This window comes from Salminus brasiliensis, chromosome 7, assembly GCF_030463535.1.
Source record: "Salminus brasiliensis chromosome 7, fSalBra1.hap2, whole genome shotgun sequence".
NCBI classification, from domain to species: Eukaryota; Metazoa; Chordata; class Actinopteri; order Characiformes; family Bryconidae; genus Salminus; species Salminus brasiliensis.
This window is the reverse complement of record NC_132884.1, coordinates 2,202,697-2,228,382: the sequence shown is the minus strand read 5'-3', so window position 1 is coordinate 2,228,382 and position 25,686 is coordinate 2,202,697. Positions and strand designations below refer to the sequence as shown.

General features: G+C 43.6%; 2 protein-coding genes across 6 annotated transcripts in view; one reads left to right on the top strand and one right to left on the bottom strand.

Annotated features, from left to right (window-relative positions):
• LOC140559781 (inactive rhomboid protein 2-like) overlaps window positions 1–21,058 on the top strand; it is a 41,196-nt gene extending 20,138 nt beyond the window's left edge. For all 5 annotated transcript variants that reach the window (XM_072683403.1, XM_072683399.1, XM_072683400.1 and 2 more), the window contains 10 exons: window positions 6–117; window positions 772–846; window positions 1,646–1,807; window positions 3,213–3,298; window positions 3,600–3,663; window positions 3,800–3,894; window positions 4,501–4,576; window positions 5,860–5,960; window positions 6,935–7,088; window positions 18,073–21,058. In XM_072683403.1, coding sequence (XP_072539504.1) covers window positions 6–117; window positions 772–846; window positions 1,646–1,807; window positions 3,213–3,298; window positions 3,600–3,663; window positions 3,800–3,894; window positions 4,501–4,576; window positions 5,860–5,960; window positions 6,935–7,088; window positions 18,073–18,492 — 1,345 coding nt within the window. In that variant the 3' untranslated portion in view covers window positions 18,493–21,058. The remainder of the gene's footprint in view (window positions 1–5; window positions 118–771; window positions 847–1,645; window positions 1,808–3,212; window positions 3,299–3,599; window positions 3,664–3,799; window positions 3,895–4,500; window positions 4,577–5,859; window positions 5,961–6,934; window positions 7,089–18,072) is intronic.
• Window positions 21,059–23,085: 2,027 nt separating this feature from the next.
• Window positions 23,086–25,565, bottom strand: aanat1 (arylalkylamine N-acetyltransferase 1). The gene is given in 6 exon segments (XM_072682883.1): window positions 23,086–23,219; window positions 23,221–23,274; window positions 23,276–23,452; window positions 24,313–24,333; window positions 24,335–24,468; window positions 25,553–25,565. Coding segments are annotated over 6 exon segments (474 nt in total). The 3' UTR covers window positions 23,086–23,144.
• Window positions 25,566–25,686: the final 121 nt, after the last annotated feature.

The following is a 25,686-nucleotide window of genomic DNA, read 5'->3' as shown; positions in this document are numbered from 1 at the left end:
TTTAGGCCCTATTTTACCTACTGGATCACCTTTGTGCACATCGTCATCACCTTGCTGGCCTGCTGCACCTATGGCTTTGCCCCAGTTGGTTTCGCCCAGCACTCCGTCACTCAACTGGTGAGCCACTGGAACCTCTCACAGCTTCAGCGACTTTATATTACCTGGATTCTCACTAGAGCAGGACCACTAGATCACTACATCTCCACCAGTTGGTTGGATTCTCCTCATTTTGGTGCACTGCAGGCGATGAAATTTATTTTAATGTTAATAGAATCAGGTACAGTTACAATTTTCGATCTATGCTGTTTCATCACAACCTTCACATCTGTCTTGGTGCGTTAAGTGGGCTGGGGCTTAGTCAGAGGACCCTGGAGCTGTGAGTTCTCTCCTGTCTCCTCTGTATGAACGTTAGTAGTGTGGTTGTAGGATGTAGGAAATGAGATCTGGGAGTTGAAACGGGAGCAGAGTCAGATGTTGTTTTGTTTGGATCAGATGTTGCGTTCCAGACTCCTTCTGTGAATTTGGCCTTTGGTCTCTGGAGGCTGTGGGTTCAGACTGGTCCCATTTCAGCTGCGTCCAGCTCCGCCTGTCCCATAGGACACATATTCACCCACTGCTCTGTCAGTTCTTCCAGGCTTCCCTTCTTTCTCTCCTCTCTCTTCTTCTTTCTTTGTCATTCTTTCAGTTTTGCTTCTTTTTGTTTGTTTTTTATAAAAAAAAATCCTCTTAATTAACATTCAATTAACTCCCGCTCTCTCTGTCTTTACTCAGGTGCTGAGGAACAAGGGGATCTATGAGAGTGTGAAGTATGTTCAGCAGCAGAACTTCTGGATCGGCCCAGGATCTGTGAGTGCTTCCAGCTTTCAGCTCTTTCCAGACATTCCTCCTGTTGCGCCGCAGAAGCAGAGCCACAATCAAGTCTCAAAACATGCTCTGTAGTAACTTCAGGCTCCTGCTGATGGCGCTGCAAGAGGATGAATAGGCTATAAATACCTGTGGATTTGTGTGATGGGATTCATAGTTGGAGAAGAGGGTCACAAAGCTGATACAGTTAATAATGAGTGACTGCTTTGGGCGTGGCCAAAGACCACATTGTGAGGGAAGTAGCTGAATCTGCAGGTGTGTGGAAGCGTACGGTCATACGGGTCGACCAGCAGTGGCAGAAATCCCAGCCTACAGGACATTCTGCTCAGAATTGTGGTTGAAAGATTAGACTGATGGACAGGGACCGCCGGCAGGGAAAATCGCTTGGCTTCCAGGCAAGGCATTGTTTCTAGAAGTCAACACCGGTCCTTCACCCCCAGTTTCTGAAAGGTCTCTCCACAGGGAGCTGAAACCCACTGCCGGTTTCTATGTGTCAGTTTTGTCTTTTGGCCAGAATTCTAAGGAGGATGTGGGCCCTAGACCTCAGGTCTACCAGTGGTTGGTCATAAAATTAATGAGGGTGGTATATTTGGTCTACCAGTGGCCTGAAGTTTTGTCACTTGTACTTTTATGTGTAATATAATAGAGAATATTAGAAGTAGATTGTGTTTACATTTATTTTGTTTATTATTATTATTAGCATTATTATAATTGTTAAAAGGGTCCGTTTTTCATATTTGGTTGATTCTAAGCTGGATAACTTTGCGTGTGTGTTTTGCAGGAGGACCTGATTCACCTGGGGGCAAAGTTTTCCCCCTGTCTCCGGAAAGATGAGCAGATAGCACAGCTGAGGCAGAAGGCCAAAGACCAGGAGAGAATGTCGGGATGCTGCGTGCAGAATGACAACTCTGGATGTGTGCAGACGCTCCGAGACGACTGCTCGGTAGACACACACACACACACACACGTACACACACATAGACCATAATTGCCAGAACACTTAGGATCGCTTTCTTCTATCAGGACTGTGATACTTTAAAACCAGAGAGCTGAATCTGGGATGGAAAAGCTCCGTTCTGTTGTTGTGTTACTGATCCTGGTAGTATCAGCAGAGCAGGAACAGTATGTACGGAACAGCTGCTGCCTCACAGGGATACAAGTAGATAGTATTTCTGAAGAATTAGAGGAACAGCCCCTTTCCCACAAAAAGAGGGTTGTATGAATCGGTATAGAACCATGACACCTCGAAGAACCGTTTGACTGCTTGCATGGGCCCGTTGTCTGCTTAAATGGTTCTACAAAATAGCCATAACATTAAAACCTCTTGCCTAATGTTGTGTAGGCCCCCCTCGTGCCGCCAATATAGCTCTGACCTGTCATAGTATGGACACAGGTGTCCTGTGGTATCTGGATCCTTTAAGGTGGGGCTCCATGAGCATCAGTGAGCTCTGCACACCCATGATCCTTGGTTGTCCTTCCTTGGAGCAGGTCGTCCTTCCTTTTGGTAGGTACTGACCACTGCATACCGGGAACACCCTAGAAGACCTGCCTGATGTTTTGGAGATGTTCTGACCCAGTTGTTTATCTACAACATCAGAGTTTGGTTCTTGTCAAAGTGGCTCAGATTCTTACGTCTTCTTCCTTACCTTCAAGAACTTGCTGTTTTTTCACTCTGTCTAATATATCCACCTCTTGACCGGAGCCACTGGAACCAGATCATCTGACGGTGGTTGTAATATTATGGTCGATGACTCAAGGTGGTTTTGAATCAGCAGGTTTCAGATCTGCCTGTTTGTCCTAACTAGACTTCAGGATTGGACAGTTCCGTTTCAGGTTTCCGGTTTGTTGACATACGAGGTTTCTCTCCCTGATCTGAACTCGGTCATGAGTTTGTGATCAGTGGTTGGGCAACAGTTTTATGGTTATTTGCTGCCACCTAGAGGCCGTAAAAAACATTGCACAATTCCTGTTCCTACATATTGTCACTGTCCTTCAAAAACCTTGTATCTCAATGTTTGAGTTTTTCACTTTTCTCCATAATGTGAATCTGACAGTTGTTCTGTATATAGTGTCAGAATTTCTAAATAAAAACCAATAGAAATGCTCCAAAATTAAATACTTGGAATTAAATACTTGGACTTCTATTGATTTTTCTTCTCCTGTATTATTCAAATTCTTTAACGTAATATAAAACATTTCCAGCAGTCAATAGCTCTTATTTTCTCCTAAATATTAAACAATAATCTTGTAATATAAACTTCGTCTGCTCTGTTCATGTTACAGTTTTACAGGTTGAAGGTGTGCGCTCACCAGGACTAATTCCTTGTAACTTGCCTCTGTTATGACAGGAGACTTTGGCTACCTTCATCAAGTGGAACAATGAGGAAGTGGACATCCGTAGGTCTTCGGGGGCAGTGTGCCATCAGGACCCCAGGTACCACCTTGAACCCTGCTGAGGGTGGGAGTTGGAGGTGTAACTGTGGAGGAGTGAATTACTACAAATTATTGTGCCTGATTTATGTAAATAAGCTCTGTGCTGATTGGCAGAAGGGGCTGGAGCTTTCAGATTGAAGCTTGTATAATTTCTGTATAATTTCATAGTTTATTTAAAGAGACCCTGCCTGAGCATCACACACCTGCTGACAGACTGAGCAGTGGAATATATATTATAATATATAATATTAATATAGTCTGCTCTGTTTGTTTTTCCCCTGTGAAATGCATTCTGGGATTAGGACGTGCGAGGAGCCTGCATCAGCCGAGCCTCATGTTTGGCCTGATAACATCACGGAGTGGCCGGTGAGCAATCTGGGCTATTTATTATTTAGTGTTGTAATGTGCATTATTATTATTATGATTATTATTATTCATATTATTAATGTTATTATTTGACCTTTTTTGATGATTATTTATTTATTATTTGGTCTCTGCTTAGATCTGCACTGAGCCACGGACATGGAACCACACAGGGTATCGGCACATGGACTGCACCATCAGGGGCCGACCATGCTGCATAGGAACCAAAGGAAGGTAATAGACATAATCATCACAGGACGGGCCTGTGTGGTTGGGGGCCTGTGTGGTTGGGGGCCTGTGTGGTTGGGGGCCTGTGTGGTTGAGGGCCTGTGTGGTTGGGGCTGGAGGATAGGTGTGTTAAAATACAAATGTAATAATTTTTTTTTCATTCAAATTAGGACTGGATGATGGGCTAAAATATTAGATTACAACATTAAAAACATTTTCATAAATACACAATATTGTTTTTGATATTTTGACAAAATTTCTCCTAAAAACATAATTAAATTCTAAAATTCTTCTCTCCCTCTCCCACACTGAGTACACTGATTATATTCAAAATCTGTCCTTTAAGCACTGACGATATCCATGATACGCTTTGAGACTCGCTTTTATCACAATAACAAAAGAAAAATCATAAAAACATCAAACATCAAAAACATCATACCCCCCCCCAATCAAAAGAATACAGTTTAAATAAAAAAAATAAATCTGTTATTACTGTTATCGATTTAGACGCATGTGTGGTGAGTGCTGTGATCTGGTGTATCTGTGATGTTTGTGGTGATGGTGATGATGATGATGATGATGATGATTAATGCCTCTGTCCTGTGTGCTAAGGTGTGAGATTGCCACCCGTGAGTACTGTGACTTCATGCATGGCTACTTCCATGAAGAGGCCACACTCTGCTCTCAGGTAACACACTCTCCTACATTTGCCACTGTTAAACCTTCATCCCCTCCGCTCCTTCCCTCCCTGCACTGTCCTCATTCGGCATCCTCTCTGCTCCGCTCTTTCAAGCCCTATCAGGGTTGCGTTAGTTCTCGTGGGGGGCGACTGCGGTGTCCGTGATGAAACTCTCACGTCCAGACGGTGATGACATGCACAGGATGAGCAAGTTTCTAGTACACAAATAACAACATATAGTGGAAGGTCTCTGATGTACACGTGCACTGGGGGGCTAAACGCAGCACATGGCGACAGACGAAAAGCATTTTTCCAGTGTAAAGCGAGAAGTTTCTGGAAATACCAAGAGATGAGAGTTCTGGCAGGGTTTTACCTGATTTCTCACCCGTTGTCTGCCCAATTTGGACCGGCAGTCACCCAACCTGTACATAACCCACTGCCACCGATGCAACATCACCGGGCAACCAGTGTGCCTGGAGGGAATCGGCACATGCCCGGAGATGCCAGCGACAGCCAGCACAGCAGCGTAGCGATTTCGCCATCTGCCCACACACACATAGAGGAAGGCCAATTGGGCTCTTTCTGGGTTTCAGCTGCCAATGGCTAGCAGCATAACCACGATCCTCTGATTATAGTGTCAGTGCCTTAGTCCACTGGACCACTTGAGACCCCAGGGCCTTTTAAAATTTTTTAAAAATTATTGTTTTAAAATATTATTATTATAATTTCAACAAAAAACAGTAATTCTGCATGTAATAAAGCAATGGTCATGGACAACGATGTGTAGCCTGGAATGTCCAGCTATCTGAGGCTCAAATCCCACCTGTTTAGAGGACAAAGCCTCATATCTGAGAGCACAGAGTCGAGTGAATGCTCTTAGGGGTGTTTTCCCCTGTTTTCAGGCTCATTCAGTAGACTGGCTCATTCAGGTTTGCTAGATTTCTCTCCTACATGAATTTAGCAAGTAGCAAAACATTTAGTTTTGGGAAAACATGTTAATCTGTCTCGAGCTGCTGTTACGCTTCCACAGTTTTCCACACTAATTCCTTCATTAGACTTAACAGAGGTTTCTCAACCCCCAGGCCTGGTAACCCACTGCACCCTCAGATTCTACGCCCTACTCTGTTCGGACTCCTCCAATAACCTCAGTTCACCTCGTGAAGAGCTTAGTACTGGCGGGTGTGTTTTTGGTTCTGGTTATTTAACCGGATCCTTATTTAACCTTCAGACGAGTGTGTAACTCACTCACTCACTTCACTCTAATGAACGTAAGGCCGCCTGTGCTCCCGCAGGTTCACTGTCTGGATGAAGTGTGTGGGCTGCTTCCGTTCCTGAACCCGGATGTTCCGGATCAGTTCTACCGGCTGTGGCTCTCGCTGTTCCTGCACGCAGGGTACGGACACCACTGACTGAGGCACACTGTGATGCACTTTGCAGTTTATTAATAAGGCTCCTAAAGGGGCTTCAATGTTGCGCAACCCCCCTATGCTTTGGCCCTATAATGGTTAGTGTAATACCGCTGATGCCACAGCCTAGGAGGGCCTCCCATCTCCCTCATCTCTGCTAATGCTAATGCTCCCAGAGGGAGGACTGCACACGGACCAAGACTAGCAAGACCATCAGACAGTATAGGAATACATAGGTGAAATGAATAGGGGTATAAAAGTGGGCACATGTGATATGCGGGTGCATCCCAGTACGGTATGGAATATACAGCGTGACACCATGTGCAGAATTATGCATTGTAAGAACCCCTGTGTAACAGGCTACAACAGGCTGATACAGTAGGGTACAGTGTGTGTGTGCATAATATGTGTATGTATATATGTGTGTGTGTGATGGAAGCATCTTGACCAATCACATGTTCCTTAATGAATATATATATATATATATATATATATATATATATATATATATATATATATATACACACACACACACACACAAACAGTCCTGAAATGTATATAATTCTGTTATTCTGTTTGTTATTGTTATTATTATTATTATTATTATTAATGATACACACCCATTATATATAGTTTCTAGAATATATTATATAATCATAATATAAAATATTAAAATTAATAAATATTTATCATTTGTACGTAATTGATGTCATATATAGTAAACAGTAAATTAGGTTGGAAGAGGTTACTCTGTACTGGATTAACCCATCATCAGTCCGTAGCTATTGGATTATTGGACCAATGGATCACTTAATTAATTTATAGATATTTTAATAAACAAAAAAAGTCATTAGTCTTTCCTCAGCTTTCCCTGCAGTGTTGGAAAATAACCCATTGGTCACGCCAGCCCTGCTGAGGTAACGCTCATGCCTTTTAACTCCTGTCTCCTCCGCTCGCTCAGCCTCCTGCACTGCCTGGTGTCCGTGGTCTTCCAGATGACCATCCTGAGGGACCTAGAGAAGCTGGCCGGCTGGTTACGGATTTCCATCATCTACATCTTTAGCGGCATCACGGGGAACCTTGCCAGCGCCCTGTTCCTGCCTTACAGAGCAGAGGTAGGACATTGAAGTGGCCCAATGTAAAGAACAAGGTTTAAGTGACGACGACAATATACACTATATGTCCAAATGTTTGTGGACACCCCTTCTAATAAACGCATTTAGCTACTTTAGGTTGCACCCACTGACACAGATGTACAAATGCACACACACACACACACACTCCCACACAGCTTGTCTAGTCCCTGTTGAGAAGTACTTCCAATAGAATAGGACCCTCTGTAGCAGATAAACATGAACCTGTTGGCTTTTAGCTGTGGAGCAGTGGAACTGTGTTCTCTCCATCCAACATCCTGACCTCACTAAGGTTCTGCTCACAAATCCTCACAGCAATGCTTCTCCAAAATCTAAAAGAAAGCCACCTTCCTGGACAGTCGAGACAGTTACTCCAACAAAAGCAGAATCAACTCTCTCTCTCTCTCTCTCTCTCTATATATATATATATATATATATATATATATATATATATTCAGAATCGTTCAGAGTACTTTATGAATGTGCGGGTGTCCCAATACTTTTGTCCACGCACATTTATGCCTGTAATTTATTTGTTTTTTGGCTGATTGAGATGATAAAAATTGGTAGAGAGAGCGACTGAGTGAGTGAGTGAGAGAGAGAGAGAGAGACGGTGAGGACGAGTGATGTAAAATTCAAAGGAGAAAAGTAAAGAAGAACAGATAAAGGGATAAAGTGTGTAAAGGAGAAGGTGTGTGTTTGTCCAACAGAGGGAGAGAATGAGAGAGTGACACACACACACACACACACACACACACACACACACACACACACACACACACAGGGTGAGAGAGCTCCAGTGTGTGGTGTGCAAACTGAGCCAAGTGAAGGAGCTTAGCCAGTTAGTTGAGGAGCTTTGCTGGATTAGAGGGCGTGAGGGCTCCTGTCTGGAGGGGAAGTGTTTTTCTCACTGGCCGCTCTGCCCTTATGTGCCCAGGGTCAGCGTGATCCCCACCCACGTGTAGGGTCTGGGTCACTGACACCCTCACTACTTACTGCATTTACAGTGGACAGCTCTAGAAGTGCCCGCATCATGAGGATGTGAGGAGCTAATGAGGAAGAGAAGAACAGTTAGCATGTTAGCACTACTAGTGCTAATAAATGTATAAATACATTTACAAATACATCTACAGGTATAAATGTGCGTGGACAAAAGTTTTGGGACACCTGCTCATTCACTGTTTATTCTGAAATAATATATATATATGAGAGCTGCTTTTGTTGGAGTAACCGTCTCGACTGGCGATGGTCAAAAGCCGATCTGCACCAAGAGCCCTTCCAGCTTCAAGTACGGCTCGGCTCGACCCGCCATCCTTTAAGATCCACGGAAGACGAGCGTCCAGACTTTTTACTGTCCTGCACCGAAGTGGTGGAACGAACTTCCCTTGGGTGTCCGAACAGCCCAGTCCAACACTCACTGTCTTCAAACCCAGACTGAAGACCCTCCTCTTCTGAGAGGACTTGGGCGAATAGCAGCGCACTATGGTCTCCATATTGTTTTGTGTTTAGTAGAGTTTAGTAGAGATTAGAGGTTTTTCTTGGGTAAATAGCAAAGCGCTTTTGTAAGCCGCTCTGGAGAAGAGCGTCTGCTCAATGCCTTCAATGTAAATGTGGTATGCTAATCAATCAATCAGCGCTGGCCTTATTAGAGTTCCCGACCCTTAAATCATTGAGACGCAGTTAGTTTTTTTTACAGATGTAGATATTCCTGCTCCGGCTCTGCCCTCGCTGTCCTCGCCTGCCACGGTGTTGATTAGCAAACATTTAAATTAGCATGAGCTTTTTAAATCTCTCTAGCTTTAATCAGATTCCTCAGCGTAAGTAATAAGCTCCTCTCTTTATCAATTCAAGGCTTGTCGACGGCTTACGGGAAGTTAAAAATTACTTTTTGCTCGTAAGTAGCCCCTTTAGTGCACCAGCTAGTTTTTGTAGGAACATGAGTTTCTGTAGCGATGCTAGCGATCTGTAGCGTATATGGCTAGAATGTCCTTTTTTGGCTGAAGCTTCTTCTAAAGGTCACGGCATTATTCAGCCCATCATAAGTATGTATTTGCATACATCAGGGGCGGGCAACGGGCACAGTTAGCTGATTTCCCTCCACTAACAGACCTGCTGAACCCGGTGATTGACTGGTAAGCTGAGTCAGGTGTGCTTAAGCAGAAAACCCACAAAACTGTGCAGTAATCTGGCCTTCCAGGACTGGAATTGCCCATTCTTGCATTCATGGAATACATGCATAGTCTTTAACCTACATAATTTAATAATAATAATAATAATAATAATAATGCCAAAGAAGAAAACTGAAACTTTTATGACTAGCCCCGAAGACTGAAATATCTCACACTAGTGCCCCAGTGTGTTGTGTATGGGTCAGATGGATGGAAGTGATTGGCTGGTAGTATTAGCAGATATTGATATTTTGACCTCTCAGCCAACAGGTGCTCATGGGTGAGACGTAGGCAAATGAGCCCCATCATTACAGCCCACCTTAATCTTACATGGGTTCCATATAGGCTCCGTTTGCAGTGTACAGCCCAGATGGGGCCCATGCTTAACCTCTCCTGGTCCCATCACTGACCCTGATGGGCATCCATATGTGGGGCCATATGGTTAGCCCGTCTGGTTTCCAGTTGGAGTATCCATACAAGCCTCAGATGGACGTGTTAGCTGGGTTGTAGAACGAACTGCTATCCAAATCCTGCCTAGTGCTCAAAATTACTGCCATCCATCCAGTGAAACAGCGCTAATTACACTGATTATACTGAAATGTACAGGTGGTCAGTGTTCTTGAAGCACTGTCAGTTTTTACCATACCCTTATAAATGTATTATATAAATTCTATGTATACTTAGGGGCAGTGGTGGCTCAGCGGTTAGAGTGCCGGGATATCGATAACAGGGTTGTGGGTTCGATTCCCGGGCTCGGCAAGCTGCCACTGTTGGGCCCTTGAGCAAGGCCCTTTACCCTCTCTGCTCCCCGGGTGCTGGAGTTGGCTGCCCACCGCTCTGGGTGTGTGTGTGTGTACTCACTGCCCCTAGCTCACTAGTGTGTGTGTGAGTGTGTTCACTACCACAGATGGGTTAAATGCGGAGGACACATTTCGCTGTACAGTGCACACTGTACAGTGACAGATACGTGCACCTTTACCTTTTTTACTGATATATTGATTGTATACTGAATATTGTTATTGTTAATATTATATACACTCCCTCAACAGATTTACAATATCAGCTGATATTACTTATATCATAAGTTTCCAGCCCCCCCCCTCCAAAAAAAAAATATCAGTCATGCCTTATTTTTTAAAGGAGAGCAATCAATACCGTAATAACTTCCCATTAATGTAATAATTCCAGAAATCCCAATAATATAATCAGGAATTACAACTTCTGAACCTCATATTTAATAAATTCCCTCTGAGTATCGCAGTTGTCTAATGCACTATGGCTATGGCACGGCGGTCGCGAGTTAGAATCCCTATCCCTACCGCTTTGCACATCAGCAGCCGGAGTCTGAGGGAGCACAATTGGCCGTGCTCTCTCCGGGTGGGTAGATGGCGCCCTCTCCCCTCCCTTCAGTCTTAAGCGATGTTGGCCGGCCCAGGCTACTGTTAGCTAATGTGGACCCGGCGCTTTCCTCCAAACTGACGGCAGTTCTGTAAAGATGCAGTGGCTGGCTTTCCATGTATTCAGTCCTTATCCTTCTAGTGTCGGGAGCATTGCCAGTGGGTTTATTGGCAGACCCTGTATTGAACTGTTGGGAAGTCTACAGTTTCTGGGTGTTATTGTGTTATTAGGAAAGCTCTACTGAGCAGCATTAGGAAACACAGACCTCATTATAAAGAAACTCCAAGACCCTGAACACTGATTTTACCACCCGCTGTTAGACACTGGGGTTACTCTCCTACACAGTTCTGCGCAGGTATTCTCAGAAGTCCTCTCGTGTATTTATCGGCTCTCCGTGTTCTCTGAGCGTTCTGCTCGTTCACCTCCAGCTAATCCTGTTTTTATCTGGTGGCTGATGTGCTGATGGAAAGACAGACAGAGAGATGGATTAGATATGTCTAGATGAATGTCTGAGATGCTAAAAGCGGTGCACCGTGCTGAGCTGGCAAAGGCTAAAATAAGCCAGAACAGGAAGTGAGGTCATCACGCCTGTCCAGCAAGACTCAAGCTAGCTCACCTGCAACTGGGATCAGACTTTCTAAAGCCTTTCTGGAGTGAGGAGGGGGGGGGGGGGGGCGTGCCAACAATACAGTACCAGTACATTTACATTTTCCATCCTCTCTTAATCCCTGAGAATTAAACAGGCTGCAGCTTCAAACTCGTCCATATGTAAATATATATATGTGTATGTAAATGAGATCAGTTCTGATAGGTCATTTTATATTGTCATATTCAAACCATGAACCTTCAAACACTCTTTCAAAAGAACATCCAGGAGACCTGGAAAACCGGCCGATTCCAAAACCTCAAAACTGTTACATCACAGTCTTGATTCATTATGTTTAAGATAAGATAAGATAAGATAGTCCTTTATTAGTCCCACAGGGGGAAATTCACAGTGTAACACCCACAACATTTACATAAACCCGCCCACTAGAGAAACCTCGAGCCAGAGCTTGTGGATAAAATGGATAAAACGTGTTGCTGATACCGGAGAGCAGCTCATCACCTCCAGACTAGTTACGGGAATACGGGTTGCTATGGGAACCAGACAACGTTTCCCCTAAGCTTTTTCTGTGCCAGTGTTCCCAAAAGGGGGCCTCAAACCCGGCACACGATGTAGTGAAAGCCGTGAAAGCCATTAAAGCAAACAGGGATCCACGCAAGGCTATAAACGAACACTGGCTGCCGTTAGCTCTGTCTCCATCGTCCACTCCCTCAAAAGCAAACTGGACTCCTTCAGCTGACCCAAACTGGAGCCAAACTCACATCAGACTTGCTGTTACCCAGTAAGACCCGAGAAAGACCAACCCAGGGAAGCTTATCGGCTACAGTCTCTTCATCTGGCTAAGCCCTCTTTTAATGGACAATCCGTGTGTTTTCATTCGGTGGTAAAATAACAGGGTGGTAAACAACCTGGTTAAACAACGCCTTAGCAGTTTTTGCTGACCAGTCACACCCCCACTGTTTATACCTCAAAGTACTCAAAACTACAGTCTATGGCACCTTTAAGTGTCCCTCTTTTTATATAAATATGATACCCCCCCCCCCTTTAATTGTAGGCTGCCCACTTCTACTGTTGTGTTTAGCGGCCCAGCATGAATGCGGCTAAACGCTAGCACACCACTTTTCCTGCCACCACTCTCCCAGGCTGAGTTAGGGTTCACATGCTTTGCAAATGAGATGGATTACCCAATTGGCATGGCACCGTTTAACCCAGTTCACCTCACCAAGATCCTCTTACTCTCTCCCTTCAGTTATATCGGTGGGGGAGCGAGGGAGCCCTGTATCCGTCTCTTTCTTCACAACATTTGATGACGGTCTCAGTTCAGGCATACTGGAATCATCTGTCTCAAATTAAATTTGTCATCCATTCATGAAAACCCCACTGTATCGAGGTCTGGCTTGAGCCGGCAGCCTCTCCGAGTTCGGTCCTCAAGTTTACGACATACGTTAAACGTTACCATGGCCACCTTATCCATTCTGCCGCACCTTCTCGCAGTCTTGGCCTCAGCTGACACTGTTGTCGTCATTCCAAAGTGGCTTAGAAATGCTCCTCTACATGGTTTACCCACTTTACTGCGTCAGTATATGTAGTAAATGAAAATATGTGGGGGGCTATAATGACCCAGAAGCTGCTTACAAGATTGCATTAAAAGCAGATCATCCGATTAGGGCTCCCTACCAGAGCCTTTAGACTGATGGAGCCTAGAACCAATCAGTTAATGGTGACTCTGTGAACTGGGAAATTAATGCCACAGTGATCACAGTGCACTGGAAACTACACCTGATGACCAAAGCCTGACCTGAAGCTGCAATTAACTGCGTTCATATTGAGCGGGTAACCTGTAAGAGGCCTCCAGGCCCTCCTACTGGGCTTAATTTTGCCAGTTTACACATACAGTCAGGGAAAAGGGTTGGCTTCGCGAAGTGTCACTCAGAAGCTTTCGGCTGCTGTTGCTGTTTCGTCTCACTTAAAAGATTAAATACAGTGAAGCTAGACTGCATAATTCTTTATTTATGACCCTTTTCAGTGTAAATTTCAAGTCACTTGTGGTCTCCTGTGGTTTTCTGTGGTCCTGATATGGCATTAACTTATTGTAGTAACTACTGAGCTAATTCTAGCAGTTTACACCTGCAGTCAGGGCAGGGTTGGCTTCGCGAAGTGTCACTCAGAAGCTTTCAGCAGTGATTGTAGGGCATTCTCCATTCTCCCCCAACCCTCGGCCTGGGATATGGATGTGAAGAGGTACTAAACTAAAAACCACTCGATTGGTTGGGGTTGGAAGGGGTACTGCTCATGTAGGCTGTTTGGGGATATGGGGGATAGGGACCCAAGCCTAAAAAAGGAGGACTTCATGCAACTGTCCTCTTCAGGGCAAGATTCATGATTCACCTGTCCAGAGCACGATGTTCCAGGAGTCCTGGTCTTTGCCCTGATGGGGTTTTTGAAGGGTTTCCTCCTTTCGCACCTCCCATAAGGTTCACGCCTGTTGGATGCTGCACTTTGACATCAGCTGTTTCTACCTTCTAGTGTTTGTTAGCAGCGTTAGCCTCAAGGCTGGAGCACCACTGGAGAAGCGATGTTTGGAGACCAAACGTCTCTTGGCTGGAATCAGAGCACACCTGTCTTCACCCAGCCTTTCCTTTAAGTCTCTGCAGATCCTTCAAGTCGTAATGGACGCAAAGCTACGGAAAGGTACAGCGGCGGCCTAAAATAACCAGCTCTGCTCCTCGCAGTCATCACTTCTGCTGCCCAACACAGTGCAGCTGACTCGAGCTGGACCTGGTCCAGGAAAAAAGACAGGGAAGTTCCTTCTGTCTCTAAAGAGGGAATTTAAAAAAAATGCCACTGGGCCATAACACTCTTCTGTTAGAGTCAGAAGCCCAGTGTGGGCCAGTGTCGCACCGTGGTGTGTGTGTGTGTGTGTGTGTGTGTGTGAACAGAAACACACTTCCGGTGTGGCTCCACCTTTCATGTCCTTGTATAGGTGTCTTAGATTAGCCATCTGCCCGAGCAGACCGCTCAAATCGTGACGTCAATCTAATCAGGTCAAAACGAGCAGCCTTCGCGGCCAATGCGGGTGCTGGGGTTAGTACTACTAATTCAACTTCAGCTGCTTTACTGAACCTCCGCGTGAATCACGGAACGCTGCCAGTCTTGATCAGACAGACCTGATGGTGCTCTTATTTAAAATTGTGGACGTCTTCAGTCGATCTTCATTTGAGCAACATGATGGATACTAGGGATGCACAGATCCTACCTTTTTCTGTCCCGATACGATACCAATAAACCTGGCGTATCGGCCGAGACCAGACCCGATACCATTGTTAAATGAATATGCCATATACCCCACCATGTGTATAGATGAATTGACTGAATTTCTGTTTATTCATCACTAAAATAAATAATGGTGCTGGACATTGGCACAGTGCTCGGTGTTGTCTGGGCTCAGGACTTTTATTCTGAATTTGGAGCTAGCAACTCCTCCCCTCTCAGTTGTCCTTATATGAAATACTAGGAAAATATTAGCTGTTTTTTCCGAGCTGGATTGCTCGCAGATAGTTGATGACCGATCGAGGGCACTGGTTGGTTAGTCTTGGGAGTCTTGCCGTTTGCTATGATATGTCTATTATGTCTGTATGAATCGCGGTGCGGCCTAATTATCCGATACGCAATCCAGGTATTTTGTTAGTATCGGGACCGATATCTGAGCCTAGTATCGGATCCCTGATAGATGAAGAGTTCTCTGTGGACTTCACCAGATGTTCTGTCGCATACTTTAAAGTTTGGGTTTTGTGACTGGGTTACAGGTCAGGTTTCCTTCTTCTGACTCTACCGTGAAGGTTAGGTTCGTGTAAGCAATGCTGAACAGTAGAATAGTGCTCCTAAACCTCAATGCAGGTTCTGGGCTCAGGTTCATATCGGGGTCTTGAATTGCCTGTCTTGACCTCTTAACCTCCACAGTTCCCCTGAACTTGCACAATCTGAATATGCCTAGCTGTCGTCTTAATGTCAAATCACCTGGTCACATCACTGGATCTGGATCAGGCCGAGCCATATAAACTACATGCAAGTGTGTTCAAGGACCCAACAGTGGCAGCTTGCCGAGCCCGGGTATCGAACCCACAACCCTGTCATCAATATCCCGGAGCTCTAACCGCTGAGCCACTGCTTCCCCACATAAACGAGCCCAGAGTCATTTAAACCAGATCCGAATCCCATCCCCCAAACCACTTAAGGAGGTGGTCCGAGACGCCTTGACATTCGCCAAGACACGCTGGACAACCGAAACCCCTTATAGTACAACTGAAACCCCAGCAGTAATTGCTGCACCCCAAGAGAACTTGCACCTGCGATGTTCTAGACTACTGGGTCAGAACATCTCCAAAACATCAGGCAGGTCTTGACGAGTCTTCCTGATGTGCAGCGGTCAGTACTTACCAATGTAGGTAAGAAAAAACATCTGGTGAACTGCTGACCGGGTCCTGGGTGCCCAAGGCTCATCGATGCCCCACCTCACAACTTACAGGACTTAACAATTCCACAGGACACCTTCAGGGGTCTTGTGGAGTCCATGTCTTGATTGGTCAGAGCTGTTGTGGCAGCACGAGGGGGACCTACTCAGTATTAGACAGGTGGTTTTAATGTTATGGCTTAGATCTAATATGCCCGTCCACTCTGCTGAATAGAGCCGGATATACGTGGTTCCGACGATTGTGTACATGTTCTGTATTTTTAGACCCTCAGTGAAAAGCCACTTAAGAGGACGGGCAGCAGATGGGGGAATATTCTGCTGCAGTAATTCGTCTCTTATTGATTTCGCTTCCTGTTTAGGTGAAAGGCTCTTGGCATTGATTAGTGTGATTAGTGCACATGCTGATAATTGTTAGATTGGGATCTCGTTGAACCTCACACTCCTGCCATTTGCTGCAGTTTCCTTTGTAGGGCCTAATTGCTGGCCTGGGCGTGATTCTGTTGATGCTGTTTCGCCAAAAAACGCATGAATCCACATGAATGAATGGCTGGTGTGACCCCTGACCCCTCTGTTGGTGCTAATTGTCAGAAACTAACTGCACCACCTGTTTGTCATCTGACCTCCGCTTACGCGTCGCCTCTTTCTTCTTGTGATAGCTGTAATAACAGACCCTCTGTTGGCGTCATGCTGCGTGTGACGTTGGGACTGATGGACTGACTGGGCAGATGTTTACATTAGAAAATAAGCGGATAATAAAGTTTGGTTGTTGAAGATTTTAGAAAAAGGCTTTAAATTGAGAAGTGTCCAGAACGCTGTAGAAGATCAGGAGGCATGTTAAAACCTGCAGTTTCAGAAGTGTGTGTGTGTATATAGAGGATATAATGGGTACTGTCAGTACTTTCTGAGGTATGTAATGGGTATTATCACTAATTTCTAAGTACCTAATGGATATTGGCAGTACTTTCTGAGTACAAAGTTAATAGTCAGTACTCCAGCAGTATAATAGTATATAATAGTACAGTACATTCTGAGTATATAATGGATATAGTCATTACTTTCTGAGTATATAATGGATATAGTCATTACTTTCCGAGGTATGTAATGAGTATTATCTTTAATGTCTAAGTACCTAATGGTTATTGTCAGTACTCTAGCAGTAGATAATGGTATTGACAGTACATTCTGAGTACATGGTTGATATTGTCAGTACTTTTTGAGTATATAATGGGTACTATCGGTACTTTCTGAAGTATGTAATGGGTATTATCACTAATTTCCAAGTACCTAATGAATATTGGCAGTACTTTCTGAGTACAAAATTTATACATTCAGTACTTCAGCAGTATATAATTGTATTGACTGTACATTCTGAGTACATAGTTGACATTGTCAATACTTTCTGAGTATATAATGGGTACTGTCATTACTTTCCGAGGTATGTAATGAGTATTATTACTAATTTCTAAATACCTAATGAACATTGTCAGTACGTTCTGTCAGTACATAATAGATTTTGTCAATACTTTAGCAGTATATAATGGTATTGATAGTACATTCTGAGGATGTAGTTGATATTGTCATTGCTTTCTGAATTCATAATGGATATTGTCAGTACTTTCATAGAATGTAGTGATATTGTCTGTGCTTTTCTGAATACATGCCTGGTATTTTCAGTACTTTCTGGGTACATAGTTGATATTGTCAGTACTTTCTGAGCATATAATGGGTACTGTCATTACTTTCTGAGGTATGTAATGGGTGTTATCACTAATTTTTAAATACCTACAGTACTCTAGCAGTAGATAATAGTATTGACAGTACTTTCTGAGTACCTAACGGATATTGTCAGTACTTCCTGAGTGTGTAATGGTTACTGTCAATACTTTCTAATGTATATAGATGGTGCTGTCATTGTTAATGTAATGGGTTGTACTATAATGTAATTTATTAACATAATGAACATTGTTAGTACTTTCCGAGTATATAATGGTATTGTCATTACTTTGTAAGGTCATAATGGGTATTTTCAGTATTCTGAGTATATGGTTGGTATTTTCAATGCTTTCTAGGTATGAGAGCCAGTACATAACTGTATGTGTCAGTACTTTCAGAGGTATATAATGGGTATTGTCAGTACTTTCTTAAGATATAAAGAGTGTTCTCAATACTTTCTGAGTACATGGTTGATTCTTTCAGTACATTCTGAGTATAAAATGGGTACTTTCTTTGCTTTCTGAGGTAAATAGTAGATATTTCCGAGTATATAATTAGTATATAATTTTTTCTATCTTTTTCCTCCCTTCTTTCTCCAATGTAACGCAGGTGGGTCCAGCAGGCTCCCAGTTCGGCCTGCTAGCGTGTCTGTTCGTGGAGCTCATCCAGGGTTGGCAGGTGTTGGAGAATCCGTGGAAGGCCTTCCACAAGCTGCTTGGCATCGTACTCTTCCTCTTCTTCTGCGGCCTGCTGCCATGGATCGACAACATCGCCCACATCTTCGGCTTCCTCAGCGGCCTGCTGCTCTCCTTCGCCTTCCTGCCTTACGTCACCTTCGGCACCTTCGACAAGTACCGCAAGCGCGTGCTCATCATCCTCTCGCTGCTCGTCTACGTGGGCCTGTTCTCCTCACTCATCGTCTGGTTCTACTTCTACCCCATCAACTGGTACTGGCTGGAACATCTCACCTGCCTCCCCTTCACCAGCAAGTTCTGCGAGCGCTACGACATCGACCACGTGGTGCACTAGCGGCCCAATCGTAGCGGCCTTGGTGATCAGTAGCTTTCAGGGAGCTCCTGGGACAGGACATCAGGGAAGAGGAAAGCTGGCTTGCGGGGTCCTGCTGGTCTGTAGATCGGTTGATTTTTAAGGTTTGCAGGCCTTTTTACCGCTGCAGGTACAGTACTTTAAAGCATTGCTTATGTGAAACACTAAACTCCATTACAGTGCATTCAGCTCCATGTTTCGGACGCTCGCCTTAAACTAACCTAGCTTTAAGATACTCTACTAGGAGCTAATGCAACTTGGCTGCCCTACACTAAGACTAAGTGGGATCTGCTGATTCCCACTCACAAAATTCCTTGCATAATTAAGCAGTTATGATGTAAACAAAGTCATTTGGAGTGGTTTGGCGGTTTCTGTAGACGTCTGAAGAGTTTAACGTCTCTGAAAGCTCCCTCACAAAAGCTTATTACATCAGTAAATGGCTATAAATATGCAGGCTGATGTTTGAAACAGGTTTTGGCCTAAAACATATATCTAAAACCAAAATTCATGGCGGAGGGATACTCATGCAGGGCACTGTGACGCAAAATAGTTCCCAAAGGACATGTATTGTTTTAGAGTTGCCACTATTTTACCATCATCAGCATGCTGTATAAAGCTGATGAGACACGTGCAGCTTCACTGGTGGGTTGGTAAGGCGGTTGGCCTTATCATTGGGAGATTGGCAGGTCGATGCCGCAGCCATCCATAGCTGGGAGTCCCAGAGTGCAAACTCCCAGAGTTTTGACCTCCCTCTCCATAGATAGCAGTGGAGCGGAGGTCAGATAGGACGGCCCACCCTCTCCTCCCTACCCCTCCCCATCACTCGATTGTGCAATGCTAGCCAGTGCTGGCAGTTACTGCTTTCCACCAAGCGGCTTCGTCTTTCTGACTCTGAGGAGACACATACTAGCCCCCCCCCTTAAATCAGTTGGAAGGAAATGGGATATGAATTAATGACCTAAAATTGAGGAGAAAACCTGAACAATCTAAATAAAAGTGGCTGTGTTTGTGTGTTATTTGCAGTCATGGCGAGTTTGTAGTTGGTAGGTTTCACTCCAGGCTCACTCTGAATGACTTTGTTTACACCTTAACCCCTGAATTCTAGCGAGTTTTTGAGAAATCTGTGGAATTTCCCTTTAAAATGCTTTAAAATGACGTCCTTCGTGTTCACACGTGTCCACACACACACACACACACACACACACACACACACACACTATGCCTTTAATGAAATCAAGTGTTTGTCCAGGTCCATGCTCATGCTTTATGACCTGGAAATGCCACGAAGACAATCAGAACTGCAAACACCCTCCAGTGGTTGGAGGGATTTTGAGCCATTTACAGTGTGTGTCTCTACATGTGTCTTTGTTGTTGTTGTTGTTGTTGTTGTTGTTTTTCCTTTTATGGGATGAACTTGAACCGTTTGCGTTTTTCCTTCTGAACGAGGAGCCCCGGCCTTGAAACGTGCCTTGCTATGCAAACCCGCAGCCCTCCTACACCTCTCGCCCAGCCTGGGTACAGGACATCTCTAGAGCATCACAAGCTGTTCTACAGCACCGTCCCCTCCCTCCCTCCCTCGTGGGCCGACACTCACTCTGGGCTGAAGATTAGAGGTAACTTCCTCCGTATGCGTCCGGCTTATGAGGGGAGAAAAGCGATGACTGACTGTGAAAAGGATTACAGTCTTATTGCGATGAAATGAGAATAGGAGGCTTTGATGAGTCAGGCTCAGTCACCAGCTCGTAAATCTGCACCCAAGCTGGTTTACAGTCCATCGTTCGATGCGTCCGTCACTGTAGGAGCCCTCCAGGGACGACGGGAGCGTTAGGTTTAGTCTATAAACGAAGGATGAAACATTGTTTGGGTTTATAGAGCTACATTTTGTGCAAGATGAATGTATCGTTTTATAAGTGCCGTTGGTTATTCTTGTTATTACTACTATCATCATCATTATTATTATTATTATTATTATTATTATTATTATTATTATTGTTGTTGTTATTATTGTTATTATTATTATTATTAGTGCTAAGACTACTTTTGTACATTTTTAAGCCAAAATGTGCCGTTATTCTGTTTCAGAACAGTTTTTTTTTTCTACTTTGAAGTACAGCAGTGCTCTGTGCCTTAAACAGATGAAAAGGGAATTATGATATAACTTTTAGATTCTGAAATATCACGCAAAAACCTCTTATCTCCAAAACTTTACAGGAGAGACTAAAAACCTTCTTAACCATTAATGGACGTCAGTGTAATAAGGTTCCATTACAGTTTATTTTGAAGCATTTCTATTGGTCCATTTATCATGAATTTCTCATATAACGTGAAGAACCACTGCCAGGTTCACATTATATCAAAAAGTGACAATAGTGAAAAATGAGATACAAGCTTTTTGCATGACAGCAAGAATATATTTGTGCAAATGTATTTTTATTTGACCAAATATCTGTTTTTTCGAGTCATATTTTTATATTTTATACAACACTCCTGTCGGTCCGTCTCTTAAATAATTCACATTAAAAGGTAAATAAAGTCATTTTTCATTGTTTGTGTTTTTTTCAATGTTTTACACACAGAGTGGCAGAAAGTTGAGAAAAATACATTTATTATGATTTTTCTTTTTCTATTTACAAAACATGTACAAAATCATAGATGTCTTGATTCAAGACTCCATCGAGGCAAAGGTGGTCACTGTCTACAGGGAAAGGCAAGGTCGCCTCCGGCCGCTCTCAGCTGCTTACGGGTTCTACGCGCTCTCCATTGCCACATTTTTCTAAACGCATTGGGGTTGATTGTATCAACAGGTTTGGTAAACGTTACTTAAGCGCTGGCTGGTAAAAACAGCTGCTCGGCCAAGCCAGACTGTGTTTACGGCCTGTAATGCTTCCTAATGCAGATAAAGGGATCTTTATCCATGACTCCACACCTCTAATGCTCCATAGGCTGGAATAGGGCACTGCAGAGGTCAGCGCCTCCTCCTGGCCTGGGAAAACTGGTCTGGGATCAGTTCTGGGAGTCCTTTAGCCAGTCTAGAATTTTGTGTGCTAGCGGTGTTTGACTGAGCTACGAGTATGGGGGGGGGGGTCTTCTAGAACCTCCTAGAACCTTCTAGAACCTCTCCCAGCTTCTACACCAAATCAGAGGTTCTGACGTGAGGTTCCTCACCCTCGTACGTCATGTCTCTCCAAAGAACCACCCATTGCAAGGTTTCTCCAGGGAACCGTACGTGGTTCTTTATCCTTTTGGCCTTCTCCTTCTTTTGACTTCTCGAGTCTTCTCAAACACACATTGCCCAACGTTCTTCCATAGCTGGGTCTTCAATCAGAAGAGGGACCACAGTGACAGGATGTAAACTTGATGCTGTTTAATGCTTCTATAAATTAGACACATCTCGAGCAACGACAAGACAAGACAACGACAACGAGCCGAACCTACAGATCCTAAAGAGCCTAACCGACAGCCTTCACCTCGCCACCAAGCCCCCATCTGAAACCAAGGGTCCACATCTGGATGCACGTAGTGGAACATGTTCTTTATTCATGGAGAAATGGATGCCTAGACCTAGACCTAGACCTAGCGCGCTAACCCTACATAGAAAAACTGTGGCTGATAGAAAAATAAAAGTAATCAAATAATATTTCGTCGAAATAAAAACGTACAAAAAAAATAAACAACCTCTGAGCCTTGCTGAATGATTGGTTCCTAAGCTGAAGCTCTATTTGCGACAAGTATCATTAGTGTAGTCGTATCACCTAGAACATCTACATGCTCTAACGAATGCTGTCGTTAAAAGGGAAAATCATAATTAATGCATAATTACTTAATAATGGTCGAGTCATTCAGAGAAACCCACTTAGATCTGTTCACAGTGGTGCTGACCGTGGAACCAGACCCCTCTGAAACCTACATCACATCCAGTTAATACACCAAATGGCGATGGGTACACTGCCCGAAGCCTGAGCCAGCGTTCTGAGAGGGTTTGGGCCTACAAATACTTTCCAGGTGGAAGGATACATGTAGGATGTTCTAAGGGGGGGGGAAAGTAGTCCCCCTTAAAACCTAATGTTTATAGAGTCTCCCAGAATCAACTATGCGTGATAAACTCAGAAGAGCCGTTTTGGTTCACTGGTGGGTTTGGGTGCTGAACAAAGGATGGCCACATGTGTACTGCAGTGATTGTGGACACCTGGTTCCATTCACTACCACTGTGAAAGGAGTTGGAGTCGTTACGGTTTTCGTTAACGAACCACAAGACTTGGGCGTTACACACCAACCCCGGCTCTGAGTGTGTTCACATTTCAGCCCACCACTGTTTACATCCCAACAGTTAGTGAAGTTCCCCTTTAACTCATGTGCGCTCTCTCTCTCTCTCTCTCTCTCTCTCTCTCTCTCTCTCTCTCTCTCTCTTTTTTAATGACCCTCCCACACATTTGCAACACCAAAGCCAAAAAAGCAGACAAGCACTTAAGACACGCCACGACAGACCTACACCAATAAGCTGCGCCAAAGCTGTGCCAAAACGAGACCCCCACCCCGCCGCCTAGATGCCATCCCACCCTCCCGCCGCTCGCCTGCTTTGGCCTCAGGGGTACACGAGAACACATAAAGACAGAAGGGTCACGAGGTCACGAGCCTCAGCAGCCGCTGTTGCGCCGCATGAACGCGTGGCCACGCACGGGACACTGCATCTCGATGAAGGTCAGCGGCCCCCACGGTGATCTCACACGGGCCCTGGACCTTGAAGCCCGACTTCTGGTAGAAGGGGCACGAGGAAGTCCTCGCACATGAGCACGGCCCGGCGCACGTAGGGCAGGCAGCGCAGGTACTGCAGGTACCTCCACATCAGGATGGAGCCTTTGCCCTGCTGGCGGAAGGTGCGGTGGACGGCCAGGACGTGGATGTGGACCGTGGTGCCGTGAGGCTTGTGGAGGGTCAGGGCGTCCTGGAATGAGCGAGAGGGAACGCGGGGTTAGATCAGTACAAACATGGGTTTGGGTTCTCCGGGACAGGGATTAGGCCTAGTCCTGGACTGGATGGAGATTTCCCATTGGGCTAGGCTTAAACCCTGTCCGGGAAACCGGCTCAACACTTGGAAAGATGAAGGTGCTGCAGAAGGTTCTTTGAGGGATGCCATAGATCCCATAGAAGCAGTCCGTAATCAATAATGAATGGAAGATTTATGCAAATATATGCAAATTATTGAATAAAACAAAAGTATTGATTTTGAAGCACGTCTTTATGATCATATTTGATGATATTTGGACTTTCAGTTCTAGTCTATAACTCCAAATCCAAAATTCTGGGATCTTCTGAAGATCTTCTGAAGTCCTTAAGTATCAAGGTTCCCCATACAAAGTGTTTCTCAAGGGTTCCTCAGTGAGAACCGAGGTGGTATAGAACTGTCTGAATGTTTGAATGATTCTAAGCCAGGCTAAAAGGGTTCTTTGAAGGTTCTCTATAACAAATAAATGCTTGAAGTACTGATGAAAAGGTTCTTCAAGGGTTCTTCAAGGGTTCTTTGATAGTGGCAGTGATTCTATATAGCACCTTGACAACTGTTTTGAATGTTTAAATGACTGAGTGTTTGGTTTTTAAGGGTTCTTTAGTAATGGCTATGGTTCTATCTGGAACCACGAGAACCTAACGATTCTACACCTGGTTAATAGGTTCTTCAAGACTTGTGTAGTCAAGACAGTGGTTCTCATCGAAACAACTCAAATATGGTTCTAGGTCTGGGTAAAGGGTTCTTCACTTGAAGAAATACAGCACCAAAAAGGGTTTTTGGGAGTTTGTGGAACTCACAGTGGACAGACGGTCCTGGTCCCCACAGCGAGCCGATGATGAAGGCCACCAGCCTGCCCTCCACAAACCAGCCCAGGGAGAGCTCGGGGCAGAGGGTGAGGAAGTGGCGCACCTCGTCCAGGTGCAGGGGGCACTCTCCCGACACGGAGATGAAGGCTGCAGGGGCGAAACAGAGGGAGTCTGAAAACACAGCCCTGCCGCCGGCCAGTGGGGTCAGACTCAGCCCAGCTGGCCCAGATTCTCCACGGTTAGACGACTGAGGAATGTCCTAAATCTGGGTTTCCCTCAGGTTCTTTAGATGTTGGCCAAATATCCAAAATATGGTTAATAATGCAGTTCTGATACAATGATCCGATATAAAACTAATAAATATAACTATAATGATAACTGCTAATATCCCTCAGTATTTTAATGCTGTTTAATTTAAATAAATCTAATAAGTATAACTTCTAACTCATATTATTATCTTACTAAATATATTTAATAATATTAATATTATATAATAATATTACATTAAAACTAAAACTAATATTAATCTAAAAGTAATTTACATGAGATCATTTAAGTAACATAACTCTAATTAGCATCTCATTATAATATAATTTAACTATGTATTACTATGTATTGATATAAGTACTTTACAGTGATCAACTTGTATTGCTATATCAGACATATATTATATATTTATTATGTGAATTATGAGTTTCTATTGATTTAAATTACAAATATACAAATATAAAAAAGTTTAATCATTTTCAGTGACATTAATATATATATATATATATTTTACAGAAATATAACATCCTACAGTAATTTCATGTATATTAATATATTCATATACATTAAGATTAACATTCTATTCATGCATTTACTACATAAACCTGCCTAACCTGAATAAAAACAACACACATTAATCTAAAACTAATTTACATTACATCTGATTTACGTTATAATATTCAAACACAAATCTAGCTTACATTAAGTTTTAAGTATTTAAGTTATTTACAGAACAATAACAGATTTACATGAATATAAACACACTCTATACTTTTATCATAAATCCAATTAGTATGTAATTAGAATATAATATACCTTACATTAATGTATGTATTTACAGACATTACATTACCCTGCAGAGATTACAGAATCACTATAGTTATGCACTGTATATAAAGTAAATCTGGCAACATTAATAAAACTAACTAATAATAGAAATCTAGTTTAAATTGATTTAACTTACAGTAATAGAACATCGTTCAGGTTCATTTACATTCATATACATAATAATAATAATAATAATATTAATAATAATAATAATAATACAGAAATATAAAACATCTACCTACAGTTATTCGCCTTATGATTAAATTTACA